Below are 15,060 nucleotides of genomic sequence, written 5' to 3' on the forward strand. Positions count from 1 at the left end.
TCGGGATACTGTGAGCAATTTATTTATTTACTTTAAGACCGAAAATTAAAGCAAAATCCTTTTAATATTGCTCAAATAGAGACAATCGAGGCTGCAAGCCGAATTTCCATTTTTATTAACCATGAACACGATTTAATTCAGGTTCACTTTTAAATGCTTAACTTCGACTGTTCACAACGTATTAAAATTTTATTTTTTAGAAAGATTTTTTGTGCGGAACATTATTTTGTTTCAACATCATCCACTAAACGATATAGCTTTGCAGTAAAGTGAGTTATATAAGCCACATTGTTATCTGAGTTCAGAAGTTTAAATGTCTCATTTCATAACAATTTTAATGCAGCTAATAAATATTTTTTGTGAAAATATATTGAATTGCCTGTCAAAATGTATATTTTTTACAATTAATAAAAAACACAAAAAATATAAGCAACATTTTCACATTATTTAAATTTATTTTTTATGAGATATACAAATGCGCACGAAAATTAATTTCTCAAGACGAACGCGTGAATTGCGCGTGTTCCGCGCCCATCTCTAGCACGGGCTACTTACTGCCTGCATTGAGTAACGCTTTTTGGCACCAGCCTATCGCACACTGCGATGCACTGCAGCAGCTGCATGCAACCGGGTGCAGTGGAGTCCTCAGCTGTGACACCTTGAGGCGCTGTTGGCAAACTGCAGAAATCACATAAACGTGAATGTCGTCGACTGCGACTGCAAAGCAGCCATTGCTTTTGCCCGCATTTGCACTATCAAAAAACACACACATAGAATAAGTGGGCGATGGGCGTGACACACAGCGGAGGCGGTGCGGCGTGGCACGGCAAGAGCCGTGAAGCGTTAGACAACCCACATGAGGCAGCGGCAAATGCAACGTAAAAATGCATAAATCCATGGGATTTAAAGATTTTTTGTCGGAATTTGTGATTTTTCGCATTCGTTTTTATTTTCCACGTTCCGTTTGCCTTCAGCTGCATGTTATACCCAAAACCCAGAAAATTGGAAAAAGGGGTATTTTGTTTTTGTGCAAATGAAATAAAATTTCACAGACAATAGGAACTATCCCCGAGCTTTTTAGTATTCGCCATGTCCAACTGTGCTTCTGTGTAAACGAGTTGGTCTCGGAAATTATGAAAGCTAGGGTCTTTAAAATTGATACATTTACTATCCAAAACCTAATAAGTTGTTTTTTTTTTCGTTCGACAACTCCTATTCTCAAATATCTAATAATATCGATTTTAAACATGTTTTTTATTCATAATTATAATAGCTAGATACAACAAACTTGGTACGTGGGTGAACTTAGATTAAAAATATTTGACTTTTATGATATTTTTCCACAGTCTCCCAATTGTAGATTAAATCATTCGCAAAGGTAGCTGCCTGTGCTTCGGTATATACACAGTTGGTAAGCCACATTTATGCGGCGAAATTTTGGACACCGAAGTTAATCAAGGATACATTTCCCATATAAAGTGTGGGTGGGCGTGTTTGTAACGGCAGTCTAACGCTGCTGATGCAGGGTATCTCCTAGTCAGGCCCTCCCGAGTAGAGCACTCTTGTATTAGTTTTTGTGTTTTTTGTCATTTCACAGCGCCCCACGGAGAGTGGGCGTGAGCGTGACTGGATTTACGCGCTGTCCTTTTACGAGTATGTGCTGGTGCTGGTGAGTGGATACGAACCACACCCCCCGCCCCATCCGTCGCGTTTCCTGTTTAACACCCGCAATCAGCAAGCGCTACAAATTTCATATGACATTTTAAGTTGTTTTGCATTGCGCCCGCCCACAGTCCACCCACACGCCCCTCCGCCAACACACGCCTGTGTCCTGCGACTACATTTGATTTGCTTTCAACGGCAAATCTGCAAAATCTGCAAATCCACGACAGCGCGCTTTGTGCATTTTGACTTTGGGGCAAAATATTTCGTTTCATTGTTTCATCATTTTATTTTATACGAATCGGTCTCAGAGGGTATCTGTGGCCCGACGCAAACTCTTTAAGAAATTTTTCAGTGGTATATACAAAATAAAATGCTTCCATTTCTAGGCCAAAATGCATTTATCCTATTCGATCAACGACTCGTGTATGGTTAGATTATAAATGCCCACCGCCATGACCTGGCCATGCACATAGGGCAGCAGCGAGATCTGGTCGAGAGTTTCGAGCTGCTCGGCATGAAGGCGATTCACAGCGCTAGCGCAGTCCTGTGGCGCTCCGGATAGCATTATGGCAAAATGGCCGCCGGGTCGGAGATAGTGTCGCGCGTGAAGGATCAGCAGGCGGAGCTGCTCATGATGCAGAGTATCGCAGAAGAGGAAGTCAACACTGTCCAGCACGATTCGGCGATATTTGTAGGGCAACGTGACGTCCTCGGTGATAGCCACCACGTTGTTGCGCCGCTTGGCCAGCTCCAGAAGCTCGCTGTTGGCCCAGGGACTTGTTTCGACGGCATACACAATGCCCGCCTCGCCCACAATGTCCGCTAAATGCGAGACCGAGCAACCAGACGCAGCACCCAGATACATAACCTTGGTACCTTCAAATATCTGAATATATTCGATGCCCTTCAATAAGGCGGCTGCCAGCTTGGACTGATAGGGCGACCAGGTTCGAAACTTGCAGCACTCTCCATTGTAGTCCGCCAAGAACATCTCCTCGCCATAGTCATCATTTGTGGATGCAGAGCAGCGCGTAACCAATTGATCCAAGTCCTCCCTGCCACGTACCAAGTAGACGCCGCTAAACTCCTGCGGCTCAATGATGATATCCAACTTAATGCTAAGTCCAACCGTGCTAGATAAACTATTATCACTGCCATAATCACTGCCCTCGTTGCTGTCCCCTTCGCCAGCATCGCCCAACTTGCTCCAGCCACGCCCATTGTCTTGACCACGCCCACGATATTTGCGATTGGAAGCCGCTAGCTTTTCCATATTTGTATAAAGTATGTGTATCAGTCAGCACTAGTATACATATAAATTTGACAGTTAACGAGAATATACATAGATATAGATATATGTAGATATAGATATAGATATAGATATAGATATAGATATAGATATAGATATAGATATAGATATAGATATAGATATAGATATAGATATAGATATAGATATAGATATAGATATAGATATAGATATAGATATAGATATAGATATAGATATAGATATAGATATAGATATAGATATAGATATAGATATAGATATAGATATAGATATAGATATAGATATAGATATAGATATAGATATAGATATAGATATAGATATAGATATAGATATAGATATAGATATAGATATAGATATAGATATAGATATAGATATAGATATAGATATAGATATAGATATAGATATAGATATAGATATAGATATAGATATAGATATAGATATAGATATAGATATAGATATAGATATAGATATAGATATAGATATAGATATAGATATAGATATAGATATAGATATAGATATAGATATAGATATAGATATAGATATAGATATAGATATAGATATAGATATAGATATAGATATAGATATAGATATAGATATAGATATTGATACAGATATAGATATAGATATAGATATAGATATATTTTATTCTCTTTGTTTTAAAAGTTTAATGAGTTTAAATGATTCCATCTGAAGCCCCTACCTCCGCCAGCTCCGTATCTTTTGCATTCCCCAGATTTTTATTCACAGTTCTACATTGAATTTGAATTTCAGTTTTTACATAAAAAACTTTTAAGGCCTTTTCTGTCTGCTCGAAATGTGGAGATTTAGCTACGTGATTTAATGAGCTGTTGATTTGCCAAATGCGCGTGAGTCAATTTACAGCGGGCAGGGTCGCAGCTCTAGCCAGAGCCAGAGACAGAGCTGCGGACGTGGAGAGAGGGATACAGTCACAGGCAGTGCATATATTTACTGGCAGTAAACAGGACACCAAAGGAGGCAGCTAACTCATATTTGGCTTTTATGCAACGCGTTTGCAACAATTTCGCCAGCGCCGGACGAGGGCACAAAAATTATTTAACATGTAAATCAAGGCGAATCTAACAGAGCACAGCGCAAACTTTTTTAATTTCAAAGCAAATAGCATGGTAGGCGGCTGGTGGGAGTGAATGGGTTGGGAGGGGTGGGGTGGGGTGGGAGTGGAGTCAGGTCGGCTGGACAGATGGGCGTGGTTGGGTGGGCTCTCTGACTCTGGCATTGCCAAACGCGTGTTGATTATAGTCACGTACTTGTCAACGCCCTTTGCAGCGCCAAGCTTTAGCGTCTAGAAGTAATTATGTGTGTATGTGTGTGTGTGCGTGTGTTCTACTTATATGTGCATAAAATCCAAGTGCGTGCGTGTGTGAGTTTGCCGGCAAATATTGACGCTCAACTTTTATTTACGCGCGCTAATGTTCAAGTTTCCAGCTGAAGATAAATATTAAGAATTCTAAATCGCGGCGCTACCTAACCCCACGCCACGCCCCATACCCGCCCATTTACTCATTTAACTGACAGTTAAAATTACAAACGCTTATCATGTACCAGAATCATATCATACGGAATAATTTATTATGCCCGACGCTAATGTAATTCGCGAGCAGCGAAATTGGCGCAGAGCGATGTGTCTGTGTGTATGTGTGTGTGCGTGTGTTTGAGTTAGAATAAAGTGAGTAACATACAAATGAATATGTGCACACATACACTCACATGCACACACATTTTGAGAGACAGACACACATAGTTCTATTTGCTCAGCTTGTTTCATTCATTTGAAGCGCCCATCTCCCAGCGCGCTAAATGTATCTATGTGAGTAGACACACATACATACATATACGCACATGTAACACAGCCGCGTTGCGTGTATGTGTGTGTGAATGTGCTGGTTTATGCTCTGCAGCCTGAGGTTAATTAAGATTTTGCCATGCATTTGTTTTGGCCTTGCGCGAGTGCGCAACTTCCTCTACACATGTGTCTGTATCTGTATCTGTATCTGTATCTGTATCTGTATCTGTATCTGTATCTGTATCTGTATCTGTATCTGTATCTGTATCTGTATCTGTATCTGTATCTGTATCTGTATCTGTATCTGTATCTGTATCTGTATCTGTATCTGTATCTGTATCTGTATCTGTATCTGTATCTGTATCTGTATCTGTATCTGTATCTGTATCTGTATCTGTATCTGTATCTGTATCTGTATCTGTATCTGTATCTGTATCTGTATCTGTATCTGTATCTGTATCTGTATCTGTATCTGTATCTGTATCTGTATCTGTATCTGTATCTGTATCTGTATCTGTATCTGTATCTGTATCTGTATCTGTATCTGTATCTGTATCTGTATCTGTATCTGTATCTGTATCTGTATCTGTATCTGTATCTGTATCTGTATCTGTATCTGTATCTGTATCTGTATCTGTATCTGTATCTGTATCTGTATCTGTATCTGTATCTGTATCTGTATCTGTATCTGTATCTGTATCTGTATCTGTATCTGTATCTGTATCTGTATCTGTATCTGTATCTGTATCTGTATCTGTATCTGTATCTGTATCTGTATCTGTATCTGTATCTGTATCTGTATCTGTATCTGTATCTGTATCTGTATCTGTATCTGTATCTGTATCTGTATCTGTATCTGTATCTGTATCTGTATCTGTATCTGTATCTGTATCTGTATCTGTATCTGTATCTGTATCTGTATCTGTATCTGTATCTGTATCTGTATCTGTATCTGTATCTGTATCTGTATCTGTATCTGTATCTGTATCTGTATCTGTATCTGTATCTGTATCTGTATCTGTATCTGTATCTGTATCTGTATCTGTATCTGTATCTGTATCTGTATCTGTATCTGTATCTGTATCTGTATCTGTATCTGTATCTGTATCTGTATCTGTATCTGTATCTGTATCTGTATCTGTATCTGTATCTGTATCTGTATCTGTATCTGTATCTTTATCTGTATCTGTATCTGTATCTGTATCTGTATCTGTATCTGTATCTGTATCTGTATCTGTATCTGTATCTGTATCTGTATCTGTATCTGTATCTGTATCTGTATCTGTATCTGTATCTGTATCTGTATCTGTATCTGTATCTGTATCTGTATCTGTATCTGTATCTGTATCTGTATCTGTATCTGTATCTGTATCTGTATCTGTATCTGTATCTGTATCTGTATCTGTATCTGTATCTGTATCTGTATCTGTATCTGTATCTGTATCTGTATCCGTATCTGTATCTGTATCTGTATCTGTATCTGTATCTGTATCTGTATCTGTATCTGTATCTGTATCTGTATCTGTATCTGTATCTGTATCTGTATCTGTATCTGTATCTGTATCTGTATCTGTATCTGTATCTGTATCTTTATCTGTATCTGTATCTGTATCTGTATCTGTATCTGTATCTGTATCTGTATCTGTATCTGTATCTGTATCTGTATCTGTATCTGTATCTGTATCTGTATCTGTATCTGTATCTGTATCTGTATCTGTATCTGTATCTGTATCTGTATCTGTATCTGTATCTGTATCTGTATCTGCATATGATTATGTACTTGTATCTGCATTTTGGGTCGCCTTTGCCAACATCTCGTGGTGCCAGCGAAACGAAACAGTTTTTATTAAGTAGTTGTAATCCCTAATTAGAAGAAAGTTGTTGTGTGTAATTAAATGGTAAAACTTATGAGATATGTGTTTAAAATAAGGGATTATAAAAAATAAAATAAAAATCCAATTAGGGCCAAATAAAAATATACAAAATAAAAATAAATTAAAAATATTTAGAAATTTTATTCGATATCAATTTGCATGCCACAAAGTCACGACCAAATTGACATGTTTAAAATATTTTAACTACTTTAAATTATTAATAATTGAAAGCATTCGATAATTTGGCATTTTAAAATTGATTTCAGTTTCACTAATTAATTAAAATACACGAAAAACAGCATCTCAATAAACATGTATATCTATTTATTGTTTAATATTATAGTTGAGCAATAATTCAGTTCCTAGCTGCCGGCAAGAGTCCTTGTGGCTAGCCATAACAATTAATAAACACCTGCGCATATAGAAATGTTTCGCTAGGCAACTGCTGCTGTTTCTTCTTGAGCAAATAAATGTGCATACAAATACCGCACATAATTTAACAAACTGAACTACTTACTTGGCCGAGCAACCACTACAATGACTACAACTACAACAACAATAACAATAATAATAATAATAATAACCTCGTTGGCTGCAGCTATAGCAAAAAAACATTCGACTTTATATTGTGTTTGCTGTTTTCTTTTGGCGCTCTCGCAATGTACATAAAACTTTTTCGAGGCACTACAATGCTTAATCCACTCCCTGACATTGCCTGGTACTCTGGGTGCTCCTAGTACTCTCCTGTTACTCCTGGTACTCTGGCACGGTGCCTCGAACCGTTGCCGAAACAACCAAATGAAACTCAAGTGCATGTAGCGATGGCCAAGTGGTACGAAATACAAAACAAAAATTGAAGTGAAACACAGCCAAGGCAAAAAAATTAAAAAAAAAAAATTTTAAGCAAAAACAACCATAAAATACAAGCGCGCTCAAATTTTTAATAAACTCGCCCATTGTGCCGCTGCCCGGCCGTACTTTTGTTGCACGTCTATGGGGCGTAGCGGCAGCCTAGTACCTTATAGAGTTGAGCGCGTGTTGGGTGCCCATTCGTGACACGAACACCCACGACCAAACACGACAACTTTGTGTTTTTTTGAATTCGAATTTGAAGCATGCTTTATATAGATTTTCGTGCATGCTTATGCGAGTTCGTTTTAAGCACACAAGCACAACACAGCATGAGCTAACACGATGCTGAAAATTCAAGAGCTTATTTAATTAAAAAAAAAATGTTTGTTAATAAATGTTTTTTTTTTAAATTTTCTCCAAATGAGATTTGTTTATATATGTATAAAAAATAAATTATAAAAAATATATAAAACTTAAATTGAATAAAATGTTTAAAATAATATCTTATAAGCCTTCCGTAAATGACACCAATATTTTTTAATATATAAGCTTTTATCAATGTTGTTTGTCAAAACTTATTATAAAAGCTTATAATAAAAGCTTTCAAATAGTTTTTTTTTACGAATTTTCGCCGGGTCTCAAAAGGTTATTTTAACTTGAACAAAATATTTGTATATACAGTATAATTTGCTTAGCTGCCTCGAGTACTTTGCACGGACATTAGTGGCAGCTATCCTAAAAAGGCAGTTAACTTAATTTATTTTGTTCCTTTAAGTGAATCGATTTCATAGTAACCCTATTTTTTTTTTAAGTTGCACTGAATTCTATTTAACAGTACCAAGTTAAATAAATTAATTTGATAGTTTTTATTAACTTTATGTATTTAAATTACATTTAATTCAATTTCAATACAGTTTATTGTATACATAAGAAAAACAAATCAAAAATCAACATATCTGATCATAGATGGCGCAGGTAACTTACATGATATTCATAGAAATTGGCAAAAAATGACTGCCTATAGGAGGCGCTTAAATGCAAAAGGCTGTTAAGTTAGATGCCCTTAACGTAATTAATTTCATACAAAATTATCTCTTATTACAGCAAAATGAAAATTTCAGGCAGCTATCTTACCGATGAAGCTAAGTATCGAGGCAGCTAAGCAAATTATACTGTATTAAAAAATCTTTTTGATTAGCCAAATTCATATATGTACTTTCGTGCTCGGGCACGTCCTTGTCTTGTCAGAAAGAAACACGACACGCGCTCATCTCTGTCCACTCGAGATCGCTGCTGCTGTGATTATTTATGAGCATTTGCTTGGAAATGTTGCAAATGGAAACTTTAGGCCGTCTGCCTGCCAAGTGCTGGCCGCGACTCGCGGTCCGTCTCTCGCTTGTCCTCTGCATAATGAGCCGCAGCCAACAAAGTTAAGCGGCCAAAGTCGCTGGCAGTTCATAAAATCAAGCAAAAAAAATAACGTTAAAAAAATCAAGAAGAATGCCAAAAGTCGTGAAAAACGCAATGAAAATGCGATTTTTAGCAGCCGTAACACAACTTGCGATTTGAGTTTAGAAATTTAAGCAACTTGCAACACATGAGCTGCAACCTTGCTGCAGATACATTAACCCGCTGGGAAACAAGATGGCACCCGCGCCAACACACACACACACACACGCTCGCATACACACTCCAAACTCGTCCCTGGCCCAACAACAAAAAGTGTAGCATACTTATTTGCACTCGCTCCAGCCAGCGCTGAGCATTTGGGCCAGCACGTTCGACGTGTCCCAAAATGTAAGGCTGCCATCCTAGAAAAATACATTTTTAAAATACTTGCGCACATTCTCGCAAATGGCAACAAACGGTGCCAAGTTTAGCAGCTTCGCGGCGCTGGGCCCGGTAAAATGCAAAAAATTCAAGAGTTTGTTGTTTTTGGTGTTGTTGTGGCTGCTGCTGCTGCTGTTGCTAATGCAATTGTTGTTGCTCGCTGGCTTTTTGCATAACATTTTTAGCATATTTGTTGCAGTCAAAACACGTGTCACGTGTGTGTGTGTGCAAGTGTGTGTGTATGCCATTAGTTGCTTTAGTCATGCATCGGTCGCAAAAAGGAACAAAAAAACTCACGTGTCGCGTTTGCAACTTGCCAACAACTTGGCCGCAAACTCGCACACACACACAAACCATTACACACACACAAGCAATTGCAGTTCCGAGAGAATAAGTGCAATGCTTGCGGCTATTTATTCTGCATCTCATCGCATTTAACATAGACATTCTTGGCCAAATTGTAATCCATTTTTAAATAGTTCAATTCACATAGCTGGTCAACACGTATACACACACACACACACTTATGACAAACCACAAATGTTAAGGCTTTAATTTACTTTTGCCAAAAATGAAGGCTTGCAGAAACAAACGTAAATAAAATTGGAGAAAAAATGAGGCAGATTTGAGTTTGAAAAACTAAATATCGTACACATTTTAGATTCGACTTATAGCATTTTAACCTAGAAATCCATAACGTGTTCGTTTATTCACAGATTTTAAAAGCAAAAGCTTGTATTTAATGTAGCTTTTTGAATCAGGAATCATCGGAATTTTTCAACTTTTACCAAATTTTTAAAATCAAACTTTTACTAAAAATTGTTACAAAAAAAATAAAAGTTTTGTATTGACAAATTCAATAACTCCTCAACTATAGATGAAAAGTCATCTATTTTATATAATTAAAATAGTGAGTTATAAAAAGTCACCTTCAAAAAGCTAAACAAAATTTCGTTTGACAGAAAATCAAAAGTTATATTTGTCGCAAAGTACTGGAAAATATTGTTTTACTCATTTCAGTTATTTAAACTCTTGCTTGAATATCTCTGAATATTTAAACTTATTTTATTTACATCTTGGTTTGGAGAAATAGCCGTAAGTCCGAACTCCTAAACGCCTGGCCAAAACCTGGACCTGGGCTTCCTTGGTCAACAAACTGGCCGTCAGGCAGACCTACATGGCTAGATGGCTAGATTTATACAAAAATATACTATAGGATTTTGTATATTGCATTAAATAATTGCGACGTGGCAACGCTAACCAAGCTTAACTTGCCTCATATGGCCACGCCCCAAATGAATGTGCGCTTAAAAATTTCAAATTCTTTGCCGAATACTTTATAAATTAATATATACCTTAATATAAATTAAACTGCAACAGATTTCAGGCTATTGCTATTGCTGTTGTCAAAAATGCAATAAAATATAAATAAATGTATTTATCTGCTGTTTATTAATTACGGCAACTGCAGGCAAAGCTTTTAATGAAATTATGCCCCAAACACAGTGAACACCCGTGAGGTCACTCGTAATCCTTTTGGCTGTAGACAAACAAACAACAAAAAAATAATTGCATTTAATTGAATAATATGATTAAATATTTGCGTTTAATTCCCTGTCACGGTCCCATGAACAGACTGCTGCAATTTAACCAAAACCGAAAAAATAGTTGTATTAATTATTTGGAAATTAACATCAGCTTAAATCTGGGCAACAGTCAAGCCTAGCCTGATGCTATTCGAGGCCTCATTAAACAGCTTTAATCTTTATTGATTTCAAGCAAAACAAATTTTAAGTTATTTATTTCGGTAACACCAAATAAAAACACAATTTACAGAAGAAAATTGTGCGATAATTCAATGCGGTCTACACGTATTTCATTATGCAAAAAAAGGGAGCTAAATATGTCAACTGGATGGTTGCTTATTGAAATAAATATTAGCAGTAATTCATAATTAGCGGATAAAGATTTTGATTTCTTTTAATAGAAAAGTAAATTTAACAAATTCTCTGTCTTAAGTCTTCGGAAAACTATTTGCTAGCAACGGAAATTGTAGAATTTATCTTCAACACAATTGAAAACAAGACGGAACAGATTTCATTGGGACGTCGAAAATTAAATACCCTTATATCAAATCAAGTCTTTATATGCAAAAGCTTTTTTCCAAACGATTGTTCCCATGGAAAAGAGTAATCCGATTGGGCGTATCCAAGTTGTAGAAAGGTTGGTAGACAATGAAGCTCGTATAGCAGAGTGCGATCAGATAGTTTGATAAATTAGGAAGTTTTCCATGTAAGAGCTAATCGACCAATACTTCCTATTGATGTTTCTGATTTATTATAAGTTAAAATTTTGTTGATAGTAAAAATATTTAGTATATGCCAAGTTTGGACAGATATCTTGAAAAAAGAAAACGTTTTTTACACAAAAAGATCATTTTTGACCGATCATTCCTATAGCATCTATATAATATAGAAACCGGCCAAGGTGAATTCTAAGTCGCAGCAATAGTGAAAAAAGGGAAAAGAGAGAGAATCGAAAGACAGACATTGACTTAGCCGTTGGTATGGATCAAGAATATGTATACATTATAGGGTCTATATAGCTATCTTCTTCTTTCTTCTGCACTAAACATTTCATGACAAAATTATAATACCCTCTATTCCATTTAAGGCAATATGGTCTTGGCGGCGACCTGACATGACCAGAAACAGCAGCAGCAAAGCATTGAAATCAACTCAGACATGAAGGGCGGGACTGATGGAAGGTGATGGCACGCAGGGGCAGGTTGCAACTGTTGTCTAGTTGCTGCCATGTTCATGGCAGATACTCTTTCGCCTGGCTGGCAGCTCCATCTGCGTCCCTGTGAGTGACTGATAAACCAGTTGCGATTTGCCGCCCACCTTAGTCTGCCTGTGGACAACAAATGAAAACTGCAACTGAGTTTGCAGTGCACTAATTTTATTTCTATCTCCATGTTGATTTTGTTGTTGTTTCTTTTTTTTTTTAGTTTTTGCTACCCAATTTTTGATAAGCGGCTTGGCAGTTGTATATCTTTTCTTGCTGCCTCAGCCGAAAAATACATTTCCGCTTGTTGCATTGCATTTTATGCTCTTGCCTGCCTGCCTGAGCTGTCTGAACTGCGCCAGAAGATGGGCATGTGGCTAATAGGATTTCACCCGCCAACAACAACAACAGAAACTACAACAACATCGGAACAACAATGACAACCATAGTCTTGGGATTTCGGAATTGCATACTTGGCTGCACAAGGCCGTTGCGTCTGCGACTCTGCCACTTAATGTGACATGTTCTTATTATTTCTTTCACAGAAACTTGCAGATTGAAAAAGACAAAAAAATTAGGTCAATACATCAGGATATTTTTGGGCAAGTATTATTAAATTTAGCAACATAAGTAAAACTTATTTTCAAAGTAAAGACTAATAAATGCGTGATTCAGCGAGTTTGGAAATAGCACCCGTTTTTTGATTCTTCTTCAAAATCATTTTCAAGGATCGTTGTGCATATGTATTTCATAAGTTTTTCTGAAAAACCACCGCTCCAGACTGGAAAATGCGGGTCAACAGTTGAACGAACGAAAGTTTTTTTATGGCGCCAAGATTCTCATCACAAGACAAACATGGTCTGAAACCGATGACTCAAACTATTTCCACCAAGGAAGAAACACAACTTAAATTAATTTCAACCATGATCTTTGAAAATAAGTTTGAAGCCTATAGGATGGTAATTTTTAGCGATTTTTTTTACACTTGCGGTTGGAATTTCCCAAAACCACGACATAGCATCCACCTCCATTACATCAAATAACTACTGTGAAATTTCAGGTTCCTATCTCTTATAGTTAGGACTGTGTGCTGAACACCAATCAGTGAGAATAAAACCGCTATATATAAAACTGTTTGTCCTGACTGACTGACTGACTTAGTGAATTACTGACTTATTGACTGACCGATTGGTGATCAACGCAAAGCCCATACCGAAAGAGCTAGGAAACTGAAATTTTCATTGTAGTTACCTTAAGTGATGGGGGTGCACGTTAAAACGGGGTTTCGGGAAATTCCAACCGCAAAACTATGTGAATATATATAAATAAATATATTTTTTAAGAATAAAATTTGCCACGGGCAATGCCAGGTATTACCCGCTAGTGTCCTATATAGACATAGTTCAACCCGCTAGTAGATAAATATATATTTATAATAAAGTACTCACCTGTAAATTCACACTCACAATTCTTTTATCGTCATATATCACTAGGCGGGAGGCGAACTTTTGTATAAACACATCACTGAAAGAACGAAAAAGCAGAGATAATGTTTATTAGCTTAAAAACGAAACTTGCTTGCAAAACCTTACTTGGATAAGTGAGAATCGCGTGTTTAAATACATACATACATGTATGTATTCGAATACATGCATACCAACCATTAATACGATTGTAATAGTTGTTACTATTATTTTAAATATAAAAATGCGTAGACTTTTATAATACGAACCAGTTTTTTCAATGTCAGCTAAAGCCATAGCGAATGCCTCCTCAATAATAGAATCCGTCTCCTCCTTCGTCGCATTCTATCAGTCGCCTTGAAGTCGCCTTCTCCTGCATTGTTCAAGCGCCGTCTCCTCCAAAGCTTAAGCCGCCTACTCCTGCTATATTGAAGCCGTCGCCTCCCTCACTTGAAGTGAAGCTTATGTGACTTACTTGAGTTCATGAGAATCACGTAGTAGGGCCTTAGTTAAGAATACGTGTTTTTTTAATTTGCAGTGCAGCAAGAGGTAAACTTGATGTTGCATATAACCACACAAATAATATGCATACATTTATTTATATATAAATATATATATATATATCTCTATGTATAAAACTGTTTGTCCTGACTGACTGACTGACTGATTGGTGATCAACGCACAGCCCAAACCGTAAGAGCTAGGAAGCTGAAATTTTCACTGTAGTTACCTTATGTGATGTAGGTGCACGTTAAGACGGGGTTTCGGGAAATTCCATTGTATGTAACTTTTTTGTTTACCATCCGATCGGCCCCAAACTTATTTTCAAGATGTTTGTTCCAATTCATTTGAGGGGTGTTCCACACTTTCGAAAAATCCGCTCCTCCTTGGTGGAAATGGAGGTCAAAGATTTGGTGGATGACGTTTTGTGTTCAAATTCGTTTCCAAAGATCTATAAGAAAAATCATTTAGACGTGTTTCACACTTTTCGCAGAATCCAAACTTGTTCGGGTGGGATGCGATTTAAAGATTTTTCGTGCGAAATTTTAAGTTGTGTCCGATTTGCTTCAAACTTATTTTCAAAGCTCTACATAAGAATGTAATGAATACGTGTTTCAGCGATTTGGGAAATTCCACTGGCAACAGTGGTAAATTGGCGGAAAACGTTTGTATGAAAGTTATTTGTTAACCGACCGATCAGTTTCAAAATCATTTCAAATTTTTTTTAGGAACATTGATATTATAACATACTTGCCACGGGCAAGGCCGGGCTATACCCGCTAGTATATTTATATATACATGCAAACTTGCATAAATTCTTACATACATAGCTCCATTGATACACACATACATACATGCATACATACATACATACACATATAAATACATTCATTCAGACACGTACATACACCCATAGATACAAACATATATACATATGGTGGGTACTCTCCGGCCTTGCCGTGTCAAGTTTTATGCTTAAAA

General features: G+C 37.0%; 1 protein-coding gene across 1 annotated transcript; it reads right to left on the bottom strand.

Annotated features, from left to right (window-relative positions):
* Nucleotides 1-1,926: 1,926 nt before the first annotated feature.
* LOC135438368 (rRNA 2'-O-methyltransferase fibrillarin) lies at nt 1,927-3,000 on the bottom strand. The gene has a single exon (XM_064696662.1). It carries the CDS (start codon nt 2,936-2,938, stop codon nt 2,069-2,071), a length of 870 nt encoding a protein of 289 aa, XP_064552732.1. The 5' UTR covers nt 2,939-3,000; the 3' UTR covers nt 1,927-2,068.
* Between the last annotated feature and the right edge of the window lie 12,060 nt (nt 3,001-15,060).

The sequence above is a fragment of the Drosophila montana genome, unplaced genomic scaffold (assembly GCF_035044405.1).
Source record: "Drosophila montana isolate Dmon_TW-CO22-7 unplaced genomic scaffold, ASM3504440v1 contig_3848_1, whole genome shotgun sequence".
NCBI lineage: Eukaryota > Metazoa > Arthropoda > Insecta > Diptera > Drosophilidae > Drosophila > Drosophila montana.

Coding starts and splice junctions, on each gene's coding strand:
- LOC135438368 (XM_064696662.1), bottom strand. CDS start 2,938: ATGGAAAAGCTAGCGGCTTCCAATCGCAAATATCGTGGGCGTGGTCAA.